General features: G+C 32.5%; 2 protein-coding genes across 11 annotated transcripts; both read left to right on the top strand.

Moving 5' to 3' along the window:
- The first annotated feature begins 309 nt into the window (after positions 1-309).
- LOC128193685 (F-box/kelch-repeat protein At3g23880-like) lies at positions 310-2,044 on the top strand. The gene is made up of 2 exons (XM_052867755.1): positions 310-1,177; positions 2,040-2,044. The coding sequence occupies exons 1-2, from the start codon at positions 310-312 to the stop codon at positions 2,042-2,044; spliced, it is 873 nt and encodes a 290-aa protein (XP_052723715.1).
- Positions 2,045-10,595: 8,551 nt separating this feature from the next.
- On the top strand, positions 10,596-19,893 carry LOC108346125 (uncharacterized). Of its 10 annotated transcripts, none has more exons than XR_008244752.1 (10): positions 10,596-11,153; positions 11,317-11,474; positions 11,729-11,804; positions 11,900-12,170; positions 12,258-12,417; positions 12,589-12,627; positions 13,211-13,294; positions 13,382-14,012; positions 14,315-14,502; positions 15,337-19,893. XR_008244752.1 is itself a non-coding variant. In XM_052866988.1 (7 exons), exons 2-7 carry the CDS (start codon positions 11,438-11,440, stop codon positions 13,460-13,462), a joined length of 474 nt encoding a protein of 157 aa, XP_052722948.1. In that variant the 5' UTR covers positions 10,596-11,153; positions 11,317-11,437; the 3' UTR covers positions 13,463-13,513. The 10 variants fall into 10 exon arrangements, 2 of the variants coding, with proteins under 2 accessions (XP_052722948.1, XP_052722949.1); XR_008244755.1 differs by having other exon boundaries at positions 11,729-11,797; XR_008244753.1 differs by having other exon boundaries at positions 11,375-11,474.
- The last annotated feature ends 243 nt before the right edge of the window (positions 19,894-20,136 follow it).

Genomic DNA, 20,136 nt, shown 5'->3' on the forward strand with positions numbered 1-20,136 from the left:
TTGGGAATCTCAACCCGATGGCTCATTTATTGTTACCAAGGATATTAATGCCCAACATGTCCCAAGGGGAACCAAAATCACTCTTTTCCTAAAGGATGATCAGGTAAACAAATTAACTTATCCCTATTTTTCATGTTATTTCCTTTGTTCACTTAATTTTTTTTTCTTTATTAGTTGGAGTACTTGGAAGAGGCCACCATCAAGAATCTTGTTAACAAACATTGCCAACTCATTACCCATCCCATTTACCTTTGGAGTGAGAACACCAAAGATCATTGGCAAGTCATTAACTTTTGGCATAAACAAGAGATGGAGAACACGTCTGTGGCCCAAAAGTGTCATAATCACTTACCTGATGATCTGACATTCTTGATTCTTGTCAAACTTCCTTTGAAATCTCTTAAGAGATTTGGAAGCCTATGTAAATCATGGGCCCTCTTGTTTGAAAATTCACTTTTCGTAGATCTCTTTCATACTAATTTCATATCTAATCATAATTCCTTCTATGATGATACATCTATCATTCTATGTCTCAAAGAAATTGACACAGAAACTAATCATAAGCCCTCCTTCTTTTTACTTTCTGGTGAGAGGTTTCAAAACGTCGACAAATTAAACTGGCCAAATCCACTAAAGGGTTGTTTTCCTGAATTGAATTTTTTGGGTTCTTCTAGTGTTAATGGAATTCTTTGCTTTTTCATCCATCAGAACCACTCTGTATATTTATGGAATCCAACTACTGGTGAATTAAAGGTCATTCCTCATAGTCCAGTTGAGTATTTACCACTTGATGCCTGTGTTAGAGTGAGATGTTTGGGTTTTGGTTATGATGGCATTCAAGATGATTATAAGGTGATTAGAAGTGTGCAACCTGAAGAAGTTATACCGGAATATGGTTACAATAAATGGGATTACACACACTTATTTGAGATTTATAGCATAAGAAGTAACTCTTGGAGAAAACTTAAAATTGATATCACTCCTGCAGTGTATGGAATTGAGTATGGAGTTGATGGTAAATTTTACTTTGACGGAATGTGTCATTGGTTATGTCGAATTGATGGTGATCGCTCCTGGGATCCATGCTTGGTGTCATTTGACATGAGGAATGAGACATATTATACAACTCCCACACCTTTAGACATACCTTTAGACATATGTGATAATTTTAATAGAGGTTATATGCGGTGGTACTTGTTTCTCTTAAATGGGTCAATTGCTTTGATGTCGACTTATGGATATAACACTACATTTTATATATCAATTTTGACTGAACTTGGTAAGAAAGAAACATGGACTAAACTCTTCACTCTTGGATCCTCACCTTGCATTACAAGACCTATTGGAGCAAGGAATATGGGTTATATACTCTTTCAAACACACGACGGTGCACTAGTTTGGTACGACTTAAGTACCCACAAAATTACAAAGGTTGATCTCAAAATACCCAATCATGTTTTGTGTATGATAATTTATAAGAAAAATCTTCAACAAATTGAAGAAATAAGCAATTAACTTTTGTTTTTGTTTTAAGTGAGTTATGTTATTAAACTTTGTTTCTGTATATGTCCAACAATTTGAATTATAATTAAATATATTATAAATCCTCAAACCCTTTGATAATAATTATATTATGAAGGTTTGATTTCTTTTTCTTACCATCTTATTTTTTGTTCTATTTCAAACTTAAATGTGACTTATTATATTTAATAAAGAGAATTTGGTTTAAAATATGTTATTAGAAATATTTCAGTTGAGTGAGAGAATGCGCCCTTTATAAGTTATAAATGAATTATTTATTTGTTAAAATTCATTTCATTTTTTAGATCTTTGAAAGCTTCCATGTTATCATCATCTGATCAATTTTAATTTTCATTAGGGATTTTGTCTTTCTATAAAATATTGAAAAAGAAAAATACAAATAAATCATGTCTCTCTATAAGAAAATAAAGGAAACAAGACTCTCCAAATGGTAGAGAAGTAAAAAATAAAACATAGATGATAGTTTGAATGTTCACTTGAAGTTGTTTAACTATCAGGTTGATTTTTAAAGAACTAAAACCATAAAATTCGTAATAGATATTCAAATTTAATTTTGTTTTAAAATAATCCCATTCAATATTTTATTAATTACGCTTTAAAGAAACACAAACAATCGAAGCAAATAAGTGGAAATTAAAAATCTTCTGGAGTCACCACTACTTTTAACATTCAACTTGTTCAATTTCTTTTTTATGCTTTTAAGGTTTCCATGTTACGGCGTCAATTTGACTTATTATCCATACGTGAGTCTCAACTCACTCTTAAATAAGCTCTTGTTTTATTATCTCACTAAATAAGTGGACTAAAAAACTCTATTCTCTCATCTCTAAATGTGATTAAAATCATGGTCAAAGTACGTTTAATCTTATTATAGACTTTAGTTAATTTATAAAAAATATATCTTATACTGAAAATTAATCCCTCGATATTTTAAATTAAGTATAATTTGGTTCTTAAGTTTTACTATTTATGAATGAAGAATGCAAGCTAAATAAGCAAACTATATATATGTCGGGATGGGAACAAGTGTAAAATGCTTGAAAATCACTTCTTAGGATCCAGTGGTTGAAATTCAGAATTAAAATTTCTTGGCATGTATCAATTGAAATTCAAGACTCAGTTTGAGGTCTTTGGGTTCTTAATCAGAATCCCTAAAAATGCAAACTGATAATTGGATTCACCCAATTAAAAACCAAGAATATTAATTCTAAGCAGCATCCAAAACACCTAAGTTGCAAGTTTAGTGGTTTTTGGTTTGAGTTTTGATGAATTATTTTCAATGAGTTGCTGTTTTGAGGAAGTTAATAGTTGCTGAGTTTTTGGTTAGTCATTAGGTTAGTGTAGTGGTCAATTTTAGAAGAGAAAGTGGTGAGTGGTTTGGCAGGTGAAAATTTGAAAAAATTGATTTTATTTGTAAATCTGATGACGGACTAATCTTATGTGGTAGCTTAGGTGGATAAGCTGTTTCACCACTACAGGTGAAATTTTAGTGTAGATATCGCTTGTCTGTCTTTTGAAATGATCACTTGATTGGTGTGAGTAGAAAAAAAGGTTATGTGAAGCATGTACTAGGAGTGTGAGTCCTGACATGTATATATTTTAGCTTTTGTTCCTATTAGTTTCTTTTGAAGAACTTGTAGTTCAGGTGCACATATTCTTAGATTAGAGCATCTAGTTTATAAACAAAGAACAATGTAAATTAATTTATTTATATTAAAAGGGTTTAGTTTAAGGTAGTATTTGTTAGAAATTAGTGAAATAAAATCTCAGTTTATTTTAGATTCGTTTACTTTATGTTGTTTCTTCCAAAATCTCTCTCAGGCACATAAGAACGGAGGAATGTCGGGACACTTGTTATTGAGGTCGTTGATGATGTCGTGGTCGACCACAGTGGATCTAATTCGGTGACTAATTTGGTCTGCTGAAATTTTTTTATTCAATTTAAAAAAGAAAATTGTATCGGCATCTTTAACAGTGAAACTATAGAAAAAAAAAATTCATCTAGCTCTTATTTGATTTCTTTGTTTGCTTTTCTTTGAATGTAATAAATAAAATAATGAATGAAATAATTTATTGTTTTTAGTTTTTTCTAAACTTATTTATTAATTTATGATATTCTGTGATGCAAGGCTAAGTCTGATTCAAAATTTTCATTCATTCATAGCACATTTTTAGGTGTCAAAAAACATATAAAGAAAACAGTGTGAAAACACTGTATGCTAGCTTAAAAAGATTTATAAGAACATTGTGTTCATAAAACAGACTAGAAAAGTGCATGAATTTGTATAAAACATTGATTGAAATTTCTTAATTCATATTATTCTCTTAAAATATCCAACAAGGTGACAATCCTAAAGTATTTTTATGTTCATTTAAATATTATTGTTATATATTATTATTACAAGAAAGAAAATTAATGAAAGCATATAGAAAACTAATCCAATACCACAATAACATTACATAATCATTCAAATACAACATCAAATAGTTTTTTTATGATGTAATAACCCAAACACAAACTGAAATAACCACATAATACACTGAAATTTTTAAGACTCACATACAACATAATAAATCACTCACATTCAACATAATATATGGAATACTCACGTACAAATTATTACACAAACCAGAAAGGTTGAGTAAAATCACATTTACTCCATTTATAACAGTTGATGAATTGGGGAGGATTGTTTGTGTTCAAACATAACCTTATTTCTATGAGATGTTGACTTCCATCATGTGTTTTTGAACATGATAGTTGTGGGGTAACACCAAGAACACTCCATATGGCCCAGATGAAACTACTTGGATAATACAAACCATTTCGAAAGATACCACCAATTTGAAGTATTGTTAGAAGATGACTTCTTCTGTAAATATCCAATGCAAGCTCAAAGAAATCAAAAGAGTTCATATTAGAACATGTCCCATGCTTTTCCCATTCATAAGACCAAAAGTCAGAGTCATCTCCAAAATAATTTGGCCAGTCTCTTTCTAGCTCACTTTGTATTGTTGTGATCTAATAATAAAATAAATAATAATTAGTGTAATCTTTCCAATACTATATCAAAATTATACTATATTCATAAGTTTAAATGAAAAATTTACCTGAGAAAGATTTAATAGATTAACTGGATTACAAGAACTTGGAGGTGAGACGAAATTGTTTGACGGCCACAAGCCATGTATTGTGAACGTTGCTTTTGCTTTTGTTGTGATGCAGTTATTGATGGAACAGAATCCTGCTGGCCAAATCTCTGCCATCATCCAATAGTCAAATGCTCTACTAGAACCATGAAACAAGAAAAACACAATGAAAACAAAAAGAAATTTTTTCATTATGAAGGAATATTTTATGGAGAATGAGTGAATATTTTATGGACAATGAAGAGAATGAGTGAGCCGTTGATGTCTATTTATAGTTTATTTATGTTGTGAAAGCTAATTCAACAAAGTTGGCAAATAAACTTTATTAGTTTTTGTAATACACTAATCACACAAAATCAAATTTTAATCTAAAATATTTTACTATAATTTTCATCAAAATAAAAAAGACTACAACAATATTTTTCTTCCTATTTCATTAGTGACTTTCTTAATATTTAAATTTGATATTATATATTGTTAATTTCAATTTAAATTATAAACAATTTCAAATGTTATTTTATTATAAATAGTTATTGGACATATAACCCATGCTAAGTAGCCTAACTAATTGTAAACATATCTCATGTGCAAAGCATGGAAGACATGTGTTATGGAGGGAAAGTAGAGTTAGGAATTTCAAGTGCCTAGTGTCTACTTATATGTTCTTTTCAGTAAGGACAATAAACACTATTGTTGTAATAATTTTTTATTATTTTTAATTAGTGATGGGAAATTAATTTATTATTTATTTAATTTTTTGAAGTTATTAAATTATAGTTTTCATATAATACTGAAGGTTTTTCTTTGGGTGAAAATTATATGATTGAGGCATGCGGAACTATTTAGGTTGTTTTATGATTCAGTTTTCATATTTGTCAATAGATTTGAATTAATACAGAGTCGATATAAAAAAGTCATTCCATCCATCAATGGAAAATTATTATTCAAGTTTCATTTATTAACCTGTATTGTATTATATTTTATATTCTATTGTATTTTATTTATTTTATTATTTTGCTTACTCACAAAAATATATTTTTTTTAGGATTTCTCTTCATTTTTCGTCTAATTTTTTTCTATCACGTCTCCATACAGCGATTATAAAATGTTTACATGTTGTATTCATCCCTTCTTACATTACCATTTATTTTATATATTAGAAAGAGAAACAGAGAAAGAGGGAGTAAAGTATTTAAAAGTAAAAATATTTTTAATAATTTTTTAATATCTCTGATTTTTTTCCCTTCAAACTTCATTATGTTAAGTGAATAATTGTATTGACTAAAATATATTGATACCTTAAGATAAACTATAAAAAAAAACTGCCGTACCATAAGCATGGTTTAATTTAACGTAAGCCACCTATAAATTTTATAATCCATGTCCAACCATTGAACAATGATAAACTATGTCAAATAAAACAACAGGAGTATTTATTTATAAAGTCATGGAGCCACAACAGTTATACGAGTCAAGCAAACCCAAAACAAAACACCTAGTAGGGTTATAATTGCATATAGGAGAAGTAAGAAAAATTATCCATACACCTAAATATTTTATATTCATTTGACATTATTCTTACTTATCTTTTACTTTCTTTTTTTAAAAAAAACATATATAAAAAATTACACTTTCATAACCATTTTATCTTTATACGTTACATTAAATAAATGTAAAAGTATGTTGTAGTACCATTACTGAGAATAAAAATCAGGATTATGCATATCAATGGCTTGCACAAGGAGAATATCTAATTCCAAGATTATGCTACCTAACTTACACCGCAAAAAATTTCTTAGCATAAGTACAGTTGCACCATGACCATTTCCAGCACTTGTTTTCTTAACAAGAATTTACACTTTTAAAAGTTAATTTTGGCTGAGTCTATGGATTTGACCTAGGTTATCTCTATACTTCATTAGTGGAGAAATCTGGTTTTGTTCTGTTTTTACGTGACCAAATTCAGTTTAACAATAATTGATTATTTTTGTCAGATGTGCAATATATTTCAACCAATGATTCATTCTCAATCAATAAATTCATATTTCAATCATTTCACGCACAAACAGAGTAAAGATCAGCCAACTGTTTTTCCATTTTATTGTGCAAAAAACTATAAAATATTTTTTTTGTCATCATAAAAAACTGATATGTGAGATATGTGTTAGCAAAAATCAAAGATGAAGTTTTGATGATGAACAAATCTGCACAAGTCAAGATCCATAAAGACAAATTGAAGATCTCTGTATTTTATAAAGCTTTTATAATAATCAAAGTTGATGTAATAGTGCTCAAATAAGTATTAGGGTTGATTCTTGTAATTTATATTTGATTTATTTACTGTTAAGAATCATCCACAAGCTGTTTTAATCGATTAAACCCAGTGTTAATCGATTAAAACGAGGCTGACACTGAAAACCCAATTACCCCTGTAATAATCGATTAAGACTATTAATAATCGATTAGTTAATCAATTATTCCTGAGAATAATCGATTAAAACTAGCCGTTGGGGGTTTCAGATTTAAAAAACTAGCCTTTGGGGGTTTCAGATTTGAAAAACTAGCCGTTATACTCATTATTAATCGATTAATATTTATGTTAATCGATTAAATGCGTTAGATGGCCCGTTTTCGAAGAATGGAAGAGTATTTGGCTGAGCCTATAAAATAGCTCACTCTTGATCTCAAAAACAACTCTTCCCTTGTGCTCTAGTACTCATAAATCATTGAGACTTGTGTGCTGTTATTCGGCTTGTGAAACTCTTGTCTGTGGAGCTGGTGAAGTGCTGCTACGGTGACAAAGGAAATAGCCGGTTCATCCTTGGTGTGTCTAAGGAGGTGTTCGGAAGAGAATCATCCTTCGTGAAGTATTCGGAGGAGGTGTTCATCCTTTGTGAAGACTCAAAGGAGGTGTAGGTTCATCTCTTGTGGTATCAAGAGAGGTGGTTTCTAAACTTTTACAAATTGTGTTTCTTTGTGATTGTAATTTGTAATTGTTTTGTGTTAGTGAAAAAGGTTTATCTTGTTTGAGATAAGCGACTGGACGTAGGATTGGTAAGATCCGAACCAGGATAAAATCATCTGTGCAAATTTCTCTCAACCTTACTCTCTTTATTTGTCTTTATTATTTGCTTGGTAAGTTTAATTGAGTAGAAATTAAAAGGCACACGTTCGTATTAAAAACCCTCTTGGTTTGTTATTCCACGCTAACAATTCCGCTGCAGCAATTCTAACAATTGGCATCAGAGCTTGCTTTGATAGTCATTCAAATGGCAGGATCACATCAAACCTTTGCAGAGGGTGCATCAATCAATAGACCCCCACTATTCACAGGTGAGAACTATGCATTCTGGAAGGTAAGGATGCAAATATTTATTGAATCTATTGATTGTGAAATTTGGGATGTTATTGCGTCTGGTTCTTCTGTTCCTACTAACAATATACATGAACCAAAGCCCCGTGGTCAATGGACCATTGAAGAAAAGAAAAGATTTCAGAATGACGTAAAAGCTCGGAATATCATTGCATCAGCATTGACTGTTGATGAGTTCTACAGAATTTCTGTCTGCAAAACTGCTCAAGAAATGTGGGACGTACTCAGAGTGACACATGAAGGAACAGATGACGTAAAGAGGGCAAGGAAGAACTCCCTAATTCAAGAGTATGAAATGTTCCGGATGAAGCAAGGAGAAACAATTTCAGACGTTCAAAAACGCTTCACCAACATTGTCAATCATCTCATTGGACTGGGTAAGTCATTTGATACCGATGAACTTAACATTAAAATCTTGAAGTCTTTAGACAGGTCGTGGCAACCAAAGGTGACTGCAATCTCGGAGTCACAAAATCTCAACACCATGACTATGGCGGCACTTTTTGGAAAGTTGAGGGAACATGAACTTGACCTCGGAAGACTAGATGAAGAAGAAGCAAAAGCAAAAACCAAGAAAAAGAGTCTAGCCTTGAAATCTGAGGTAGAAAGGAGCAAGAGCAAAATGGAAGATGAAGATTCAGAAGATGAAGAAAATTTAAGACTCATGATAAAAAGGCTCAACAGGTTCATGAAATCAAAAGACAAAGGAAGATTAAAATTCGAAAAGAAAGAAAATCAAGGATCTTCCTCACAGTATAAATGTTATGGGGTCGGAGAAAAGGGGCACTTAAAAGCAGACTGCCCAAATCAAAAGAAAAGTGAAGAATTAAAGGAAAAGAAAAACTTCAAGAAAAAGAAAGCCTATATCGCATGGGACGATGACAACGAAACAATTTCCGATTTGAGCGAATCTGATGAAGAAGCAAACATCTGTTTAGTGGTGAACGACGACGCTGGAAGCCAAGTAAGTACATCTAGCGATTCTGATAATTATAGTCAAATTAGTGAAAATGAATTGCATGAAACTTATGCTCCTTTAATAGTAGAATATGAAAAATTAGATAAAGCTCATAAGAAATTGAAAAAGGATTTCAAAAATTTAAAATTAGATTTTGAAAATATTTCTGAAGAAAATAAAAATTTGAAATCAGACTTTGAAAATATTCTTGAAGAAAATAAAAATTTAAAATTAAATTTTGAAAATATTTTTGAAGAAAATTTGAAAAATAAAGTTTTATTTTTTGAAAAGGGTAAATTTACTAGTAGTGATGAATGTGCTTCTTGTGAAAATTTTAAGAAACTACTAGAACACACAACCTTAGGAGAATGTAGTAAAAATAACGAAAATAAGGTTGTTAAAAATAAGTATGTTCCTAAAATTAAAAATAAACATAATAATATAACCCCGTAAAACATGGGTAGAAAAAGGAACAACTTATAGGAACACAAACTTTGTATCATGCTTTTATTGTATGAAAAAGGGTCATACTTCAAATAAATGTAAAATTAAGCATTATGGTGTTCCAAGTGGTAGATACGTTTGGGTTGTAAAATGATTTCTTTTTTCTAAATCTAACCCAAAGGACCCATACAAGTAGTTGGGTACCTATTGTTTAATATTTAGAATTTCTTTAAAACAAAATTTAAGAAAATTTTATTCCAAGGCCGATGAAACTATTTTTTTTTTTGGATATCTTCTAATATACAAAGCATATATAGTTTTCAATCAGAAAACATTTGAAATAGAAGAATGTGTGCATGTTCTCTTTGATGATATTGTAGACCTTGAGGCAAAACCTCTTGAGTCAGTTGAATTAGATGCAGGCAATGATGAAGATTTGTAGAAGACAACAAATGAAGCGAAGAATGATGACAATCCTCAAGATGAAGATCTAAACAAATGTGGAAACAACCTAGAGGATTATCATTACGAAGTTGGAGGCATATCTAAAGGGGTAAACATTAGAAGAGATCTAAGAATTTTTAGAAATATCTTAGGATTGAATTTTTAAATGCGTTTCAGTTTTGCATTTTTGAAAAACTAGCCATATTTTTGTATGCTTTAAAATTCCTATCTTATATAGTTCAATGTATGTTTAAACAATGTTTTACAAGTTCTTTATCCTAAAATTATTTACTTTAAATATCCTATTGTGTATGAATGAATCTTTAAATTTGAAATACTTTTAGCTCATATGCATACATGCTTCTATTAAGGGGGAGTATTATCTTAGGGCACTACAAGAAAAATGTCATTTACATACAGATTATTATATACGGATTTTGATCCGTAGATAAAAATTTCATTACATACGGATTTTATATACGGATGAATTAGATACGGATTTTTTCGTATATAATAAAAAAAAAATTATATACAAATTTTCCATATATAAAATCGGTATGTAACGGTGTCTTTTGAGAGAAGTTTTGCCAAAGATAAATCTATATATAAAATCTGTACGTAAGTAGTTATATACGGATTTTATAATAAATAAATAAAAAATTAAAAAACTAAACCTAATAGGAAACGTAAGAGTCATAATCAATACTCCAAATTTCTCTTCGACTCCTTCTTCTTCCCTCTCGTCGAGCCATCGAGCCCCTCTTCTTCCTCACGAGCTCTTGTTGTTCCCTCTTGAGCTCTTGTTCTTCCCTCTCATCGAACCATTTTTATCCATCCCTTCTTCTCTAGCCTCGATTGAAATCCTAACCTCCACTGCAAACGCCTCTTTCGTATTACCCTCTCCTCAAACCCTAGCCGCTACCACGTGCTCCATTACAAGGTTGAGGGGACTAGAGACCGCTCCACCAGTCATGCCTCCTCGTTGGCTCTCCCCTTGGAACCCTAACTCATTCTCAGGCTCACGTGGAGACGACTGGAATGGTAGCATCGAAGTCTCGTGCTTACTGACTAAAGCTTTCTCACTCACACTCTCTAACGGTCACTCGTAGAGAAGAAGAACGTCCCACACTAACTGTTCTTCTCGCTCACGCTCACTCAAAGAGAAGAAGTTCATTCATTCTTCTCGTGTTCAGTCACCTTGTTGGACATCATGCTCACTTGGGAGAGTTATTCGTTCAATCGGTAAGTTTCTTCGTTCAAACCTTCTTCTTTGCTCGTCCCCTAAATCCCTAAATCCTTAAGTCCATAAATCCCTCTCTTCTCTGTTGAGATTAATGCAAAATGGTCCGTTGTGGGGTTTGCGCAAAGATTCACCGAATATATTCGTTTGTTCTTGAATATGTAGTTGATTTTGATGAATAGAGCTTCTAAAATGTGAAAGACGGTGATGGAATTATTCCTAGGCCAAACCATGGAAGTGAGAGTGCAAAAGAAGAAGAGAGAGACCGGAGAGTGGGTCGCAGTTGATGCCAAGACCAAACCCCTGTTGGAGCTCCAGACGAGGTTAAATCACTTAGTTTTCTTCTTCATTACAATGTCTTATACTCTTATTTTCTGCTATGAAACCTCAGACATTTGTCAACCATTATGCCAAGGAAAATGAAATTCCTACTTTGTTTTTGTATCATCAAATCTTATACTACATTTCATTCTTTTTCTGTTTTGTTTTTTGTTGAAAGGGTAGGTAGTATGTTTTGGAAGTTAATTTTACCTCTAGTTGACAAATTTCTTCTTTATCTTTAAATGTGGAATGACAGGTGAAGTTTGCCTTAGACATTGTGGTCCTGTATTGTAGCTTTGCAACAATTTGCTTCCCTACTTGTCCTGTATTAGGTTCCTCCCTCTACGTAGTTCATTGGTCTATCATGATCACATTTCAATTTAATGGGCCATGAAGCTTTCTCATTCTAGTGTCTTCTAATTCTTAGTTCTGGTGCAAGTGTCTGGTTTGAAGTCCATCACATCTAAACACCTGGCATTGGCAAGTTAAGTAACTAGTTTCGTACATGTTATTATTCTTGGTATAAACTCACTCACCTAAATGAAGTTTTTAATGCGTTTTCTCTGGGATGTATTGAGTTCTCTTAGGAGAAACCAACTAATGAGCAAAAGAAGTTTAGCCATGTTACTCCATTAATTTCAGCATTAGCAGATGAAGTGTTAACCCGTGGTTGTCTTTCTTCAGAAGTCATTGAGCAGGTGAAACTTTTGTTGATTTGAACTTAGAATACACATGTTCACTTCAATACTTAAGTATTTGTGGTTTGATCATATATATATTTGCAGGTTGAAGGTGAGGTCCAGCGATTAAATGTTGTCAAAGCCAGTAAGATGAAACATTTGATGTTTAAGAGGCAGAATAAGCTTAAAGAATTTTACAGAGGAGTTCACATGGATTTCGATAGTGAATCTGCAAGACAGATTTTGACTAGTCTCATTGAATGTGGTACAAAACTTGTCCTATTATCTCCTTTATATAGTTTTTAAAACTCTCTTTCTTTATATCACAAAGCAGTTTTTAGTTCACATAGCAACTGGTTAGTTATCTAGCTTTTGTTTATATATGGCATGGTATTGTTGTATGAGTATCCATGTGGAAGCTTGCAATATTTTTCAGGAGCATAAGTTGAGAAGGATACTCTCTGCAGTTGGCCAGGTACTTTTCTTTTTCTCGTGTCTGGACCTTCTTAGTTGGTTCCACCTACCTATAATTTCTCTAATATTACATGTTTATCATTCTCTGAGATAATTACAGAGTTTGTGGAGGTCGTAGCATTCAAGTAAGTTATAAGATAATAATATATAGTAACTAAATTAATACTAAATTATTAATTTATATTAGTAACATTACAGAGTTTCAGACACTTTCTCTGATTTATATAGTTGACGTTTCTGAACATGTGTATGAGTAATATTATGTGAACGTGTACTGTGCAACACACTATGCTTATGACTTTGTTGAATTGAATGTGTTACGTAAAGTAAAGATAAAAGGAAGGGAAATAGCACAAAAAATCTGATACCATATAGAGAATATTGCTTGTAATTATGGGATCTCTATACACAACAAGTACTTTTATTTATGGAGTAGAGATACGATATTATGTAAAAAAATTGAATACTTAATAATGTGAAATAAGAGTGCATAATTGATCAGGTTAGAAATACATCAGTGTGTTTTATTGTATAATATTTATTTTAATGTTAATGTGTTAATATTTGTTTTTACATTCTCTCAGGAGTTAGTGTTTTCTCCATCTCCTCGTGGAAGGAGGAAAGTAGAAATTTCTACTAATATAGCAGAAACATCACTCACATTAGATGTAATATCCCATTCACAATAAGTTTGATTATCTCTACGGGTTAGAGATGAATCCTCCTCCTCATTTCTTATTTTTTTAATCATGCAGGGAATTGTCTATGTTGTTGACAATGGGTTTTGTAAACAGCGATTCTACAATCCGTTAATCATTTTGTTATTTCTATTATGAGCCCTGTAATGATTATTTCTTGTTTGATTTATAAATGTAACATTTGGTCTATCTTTACTTCTATTCAAGTTTCTTTTTTGCTTTCCAGTTTTTTAGCTAACATTGTTCCACTACATAAGGCATTATTCTCATTTTCTACACGGGCACTTGTATTTTCTCAAAATGTTAGAGAAGTTTCATCAATTTTTATGTCACTTATTGTCCTCTTTTAAATTTTATACAAGTTGTTGTTGGTTTATGAAGTATTTAAAACATTAGAATTTTCAATATTTATTGGGTTGATAGTTTCCTAGTCATGGTACTCTATGTATTTTAAATTAACATTAATTATGTATTTTCTTTATTATTTTAGTTTATTAGAATTTTCCTAGTCATTGTGGTTGATTCTAGCTGCCATCCTAGTAATTTTATTTTTAGAATTGTTCCCTTCACTTTTTTTTTTCCACCTTACGTTGATTTCTTAGATGTCTTCAAGTGTAATTTTCTTTCACGCTTTCTAATAGATTTCTGATATTGAAAATCTGGTTGTCTCACTTTTTCAGATCCAAAGGTCACTGTTTATAATAAAGCTCTATAAATTATTGATTATGTTTTTAAATTTATACCATTTAATTTAATTTGTGATGTGTCAGTTTTAGACAAATAGTATTTATGACCATTAGTTCATTCCATTACATTAAAGATGAGATTTGATTTATCCAGGTGAGATTTGGGAAACTTATGATATTATTTTCTTCATTATAATACAGATTTCTAATGAAGAGGTTAAGCATCTTAATTTTTCTTATAAACCTTGCAGTTTTAACTATAATATTATGACTCTTTCTATAACTTGGTTTCTCATTATCTTAGGTCATTTAATTGGATTTAACACTACCTATTAAACTATTCATCAATACAAGAGTTGAAGATTCTCTGTTTGGGGTTTAGAGCCACCACTTTGATGATAAAAGGCTAGTTGGTGGAGCTTCAAACATTGGAAAAGAGAGAAAAAGAGTCTCAAGAGCTAACGAAAATAGGAAAAGAAAACAAAGGCCAAGGTATGGGAGAGTTAAATTGCTTTTGATCTTGTATCTTGTTGTTCTACGAATTGTAATGGTGTCTTTGGATTCTGGAAATTTTATAATATTGTTGATAATAACTGAAATAAGTGTATGAATGTATTTATTCTGAGAAATAAATGTATTTTCTTGTACAACTTTTTTACTTTTGCATTGTCTTTTCTTGGATATAGAAACCATTTAGCTCGAAACTTATGTCTTATTTTTGATAAATGTAGTTTTCAGTGAATTATATCTTTTATTAAATAGTTATAAATGTTTATCTATATTAGATGATTTTTGGCAATTTGTTAGTTATGTTGACTTTTATCAGCTATTGAAACTCATAACTATTAAATGCAGATGCAGAATCACCTATTTTTTTTTTTATAAAATCATAAATTATATACGGATTTTTCCGTATATAATTATATACGGATTTTATATACGGATTTTCCGTATATAATATACGGATTTTATATACGGATTTTCCGTATATAATTATATACGGATTTTATATACAGATTTTTCGTATGTAAATTATATACGGATTTTTCCGTATGTAAATTATATACGGATATATCCGTATATAACTTACCTACGCTTCTTTTATATACGGATTTTTGTCCGCATATAATCCGTATGTAATATCATTTTATATACGGATTTTGGAGGTTATATACGGATTTTGACCGTATGTAACTGTGATTTTTCTTGTAGTGGGGGGAGAACATCAAACACAACTTTTTAATTATGATCAAAAAGGGGGAGAAAATGTTTAGAGCTTATTTGCTTATTTGTGTTTATTCACTAATGCACTTTTTCTTCCATAAGTTGTGTTTTATCCAGATTATTACTAAAAGCTTTAAATCAAAGGAGTTTTTGATCATCATCAAAAAGGGGGAGAATGTTAGCAAAAATCAAAGATGAAGTTTTGATGATGAACAGATTTGCACAAGTCAAGATCCATAAAGACAAATTGAAGATCTCTGTATTTTATAAAGCTTTTATAATAATCAAAGTTGATGTAATAGTGCTCAAATAAGTATTAGGGTTGATTCTTGTAATTTATATTTGATTTATTTACTGTTAAGAATCATCCACAAGCTGTTTTAATCGATTAAACCCAATGTTAATCGATTAAAACGAGGCTGGCACTGAAAACCCAATTACCCCTGTAATAATTGATTAAGGCTATTAATAATCGATTAGTTAATCGATTATTCCTGAGAATAATCGATTAAAACTAGCCGTTGGGGGTTTCAGATTTAAAAAACTAGTCGTTGGGGGTTTCATATTTGAAAAACTAGTCGTTGTACTCATTATTAATCGATTAATATTTATGTTAATCGATTAAATGCGTTAGATGGCCCGTTTTCGAAGAATGAAAGAGTATTTGGCTGAGCCTATAAAATAGCTCACTCTTGATCTCAAAAACAACTCTTCCCTTGTGCTCTACACTACAAACAAAGCCCTCCTTCCCCTCTGCCGATAAGAGCTGCGATTTCAGCCCTCCCTCCCCATCGACCTTCCCATTCACTCCGTCTGCATTCCCTTTCGCTTGCTTTCGTTCATTCTCTCCCTATCCCTCTCCCTGTCCGGTGGCATTGTGTGCGTACGGTTCGTCGTGTCGCTGTGGGTCGTGTCGTTGTGGGTCTTGCGGGTGGGTTGGTGGTTCGTGGTCGTGGGCGTCAGGCTTGTGCGGCGAGTGGGGTGGTGATTCGTGGTGATTAGCGTCAGGAGGTCGTTGCAGTGAAGCCCAAGGTTGGCTGTTGGGTTGAGAGCTCGCGGTGTGGCTTGGCTTCCATTGAATTGGGTGTTCTGGAGTGCGAGGTAAGTTCTCTGTTTTAGAACGTTACTTGAATAAATTGATTGTCTTGTTCTTCCCTAGTTGTGTGCAATGTGTCCATGTAATTGATTGTTGCCCTGTTCTTACCAATATGCATTAACTTGTTTGCATTGTTGATATTTCTGTAAGGATGCTGTACTTGACTTGACCACAACAAAACTAAAATGATGGGTGATTGGAGGGAACTCTTCTTTTCTGAAAGGATGATTTCTCTCTGAAGTTTGAACCTTTAGGATTCTTGTCTGAACATTGGGTTTGGAAAGTGAATAATTGAGCAATGTTGACAACGTAGGTTGCCCTGGTCAGATTGTTCAGACCACTGTTCCAGTTGCTATAAGGACCAAATTCAGTTGCTTAGTTGCTAGGAACCAATGTCTTTTTGCTAATTGAGTTATTTCCAACGTGCCTTAATTGTTTTAGGACCTAAGTTAGTAATTTTAGTTAATGTAAGGCCTTTGTACAATAGTTCAGTTCCTTTAATTGGAAGGGTGAGTTTAGGGATGAGGAAGTGAGGGAGAAAGGGAACAAAGAGTGTTAATTTGTAGAGGAAAAAAACTAAACAGAGAGGAAGAGCAGAGAGTCAAAGACAGACACAAAGGATGAAAAAAAAACATAAATAAAATAAATTATTAAAGAAAAAAGAGAGAGAGTGGGGGGACGTGCCCCTCTTGCCTTTGACACAACAATCATGCATGTGTAAGCATGGAAGGTGCAGTGGACTTGTCTTCACTTGTTTACAAAAATTTTTTGTTTACGCTAAGGCCCCTTCTCTAACAAGTCATTATTAGCAAGGTTAATTGAACCAAAGGTCTCAGCCACGCTACCACTATTAATTTGTTTACTTTTGCCACTGTTGTTGGCAAAAGCAGGTTGTTAGATTGGTTCAAGATAGAGAAAAAAATGGAGTAAATGATCCTTATCAACACTGATTGAGCCACTAAAGGGTTAAACTAGGACATGTGTGTAAATTGAGGTAAGCAAGTCTAACACAAGATGGCAAGTGGCAAGTGACTAAGGGAATCTGCAAACTTTATCTGGAAATTTAACTTTGTTGATTCTAGGCTTTTACTTAATCCAACCAAGTCTACTTGCAATGTAAAATTAAAATCAGACTTCACAACATCCACTTATACCAAAAATGAACTCAGAATGGATTTTTGAGATGTGAAAACGCACACAAGTTGCTCTAAGGCCAATTAATCAATTCTAGCAACTTTATATTATGAAATTAGATTTGTTTAAGCTGGGAATTGGTACAGAAAAAACATAGATCATAATATGACCTCCTAACAGCCCATTATGCAGGAAAATTAGCAACCTCACACCCCAAACTGAGTTTTAGTGAAACAAAGGACCAAACAACAATGCAAACAACTTTGAAATAAGTATTAACACTGAATCAAGCTGGAAAATATCAACTAGGTGAAATTAAACTCGAATTAGTGATTTAAAGCAAAGCTAGCATGGTGATAAGTTGAAAATTGTGCAATCATATGGTTTAAGCCGTAAAGCTGTGGAAATGCACTTCATAGCTTATTTGATGTGCTTTCCTTGATGCAAAAGTATCCACAACTGATTTGGAATAGCAAGGGTTGATTTTGGGTTTATGCTTTCGAAACCATCACTTTTTGAGTTAAAATAGAAGTGGAGTAGTGATTTTGAGTTGTAGGATGTTTATAACTCATTTTAGAGTTTAAAGACAATTAAAATCATCAAATAAAGTTACTTGAACCAGTGAATTCACATTGCAAGATGTTTTCAAACTGTTTGTGTTTAAACATCTTTAAATTTTGAGTATGTAGAACCTAAAAAGCTAGGATCAATCAGTCATAAAAGAGATCAATAACTGCTCAATAACTGCTCCTGGAAACTTTCACAACCCATGGAAAACTCCCCACTCTGCCTGTGTTCTTCTCTGCTTTAATTCTGTTTTCTTACGTGAATCCACAGATTACTCCACAGGTTGTGGGAACTTTCACAGCACAGTTGTTGAACTTTCTGTTTTGCAACTCCATTTAGAAGCAACATCCACATGTAACTCCACAGGTTGTGAGACTATTCACAGCTTGGTTGTTGAACTCTTTGGTTTCATCTTGGTATCTTGTACATCAATTCTTCCCAAATTGTGATTTTGGCACTTAGCAGTTGGGCGATCTGCTTTATATTTGCTTAATGTTTAAAGTGTTAAAATTCTGGTTGTAGCATTTAGACCATTGGTAGCCATCTATACTGTCATTTTGCTTATTTGAGCAATTTTTGAGTGGTATGTTTGAGTCAAATACCTGGTTTGCAACCTGTTTCAATTTCTGAATCAAAGTTTGGATGATTGAGTTGAATATATGAAGTAAAATTAGGTTTGGAATTGCCTTTGTGAGTAATTTGAAATCTGCATGAGTTATCTTATCAAATAAGTTCTTGATCATATATCAAACTTGCTGATGTAATTTGTAATTTGAATTCTGCATCTTGTAACCTCACTTACTTTGAATGTTTATTTTGGTGGTATGATGGTTTATTTTACTGCATAATTGGCAATAATAAGGGTTGGTTTTCGGTTTATGCTTTTTCTGTGCTATTGGAAAGCTTGAACAAGTTTAAATTGGTGTAAGAAAGTTGATATTACTGTTCATTTCTGTTCTATTTCATATGGTCTCCATAATTTAGAGTTTTGTTTGTGTAATTTTAATGTGTTGGGAGGTGTTGGCAGTAATCATTGTTCTTGCCGTAATGATAAGAAATGATATGAGTGAGATGTCCAGAACCAAATGCAGCTGCCTTATCTCCTGTTTTAGTGAGATGTCCACCAACCAAGTAGCTTTTGTATTGGTTGCTACACCAATCAATCACCCAGAATATATAAATATATATGCATCACATTCTGCAGCAGCCCAACGCCCTGTTTTTTTTTTCGCCCTTCGAAAATTACCGAAGGCTTTTGGCCCTCGGTAATTACCGAAGGCTTTAGGCCCTCGGTAATTACCGAAGGCTTTTGGCCCTCGGTAATTATCGAAGGGCGAAAGCCCTCGGTAAATGTTAGCGACAAGGGATTTACCGAGGGCTCTTTGGCCGTCGATAAGCCTTCGGTAATTACCTTTTACCGACGGTTTTGGGCTGTTTTCGAGGGCTTCTGGCCTTCGGTAATGCCCTTCTTTTTTGTAGTGCTAGTACTCATAAATCATTGAGACTTGTGTGCTCTTATTCGGCTTGTGAAACTCTTGTCTGTGGAGCTGGTGAAGTGCTGCTACGGTGACAAAGGAAATAGCCGGTTCATCCTTGGTGTGTCTAAGGAGGTGTTCTGAAGAGAATCATCCTTCGTGAAGTATTCGTAGGAGGTGTTCATCCTTTGTGAAGACTCAAAGGAGGTGTAGGTTCATCTCTTGTGGTATCAAGAGAGGTGGTTTATAAACTTTTACAAATTGTGTTTCTTTGTGATTGTAATTTGTAATTGTTTTGTGTTAGTGAAAAAGGTTTATCTTGTTTGAGATAAGCGACTGGACGTAGGATTGGTAAGATCCGAACCAGGATAAAATCATCTTTGCAAATTTCTCTCAACCTTACTCTCTTTATTTGTCTTTATTATTTGCTTGGTAAGTTTAATTGAGTAGAAATTAAAAGGCACACGTTCGTATTAAAAACCCTCTTGGTTTGTTATTCCACGTTAACAATTCCGCTGCAGCAATTCTAACAATATGAGTTCAACTATACATAGTTATCCGTATCAACAATATTAATACAAAATGTTTAATTTGTTAAACCTTATAAAATTTAGATAGCAATTCCAAAAT

Source organism: Vigna angularis, chromosome 8 (assembly GCF_016808095.1).
Source record: "Vigna angularis cultivar LongXiaoDou No.4 chromosome 8, ASM1680809v1, whole genome shotgun sequence".
Classification (NCBI taxonomy): domain Eukaryota; kingdom Viridiplantae; phylum Streptophyta; class Magnoliopsida; order Fabales; family Fabaceae; genus Vigna; species Vigna angularis.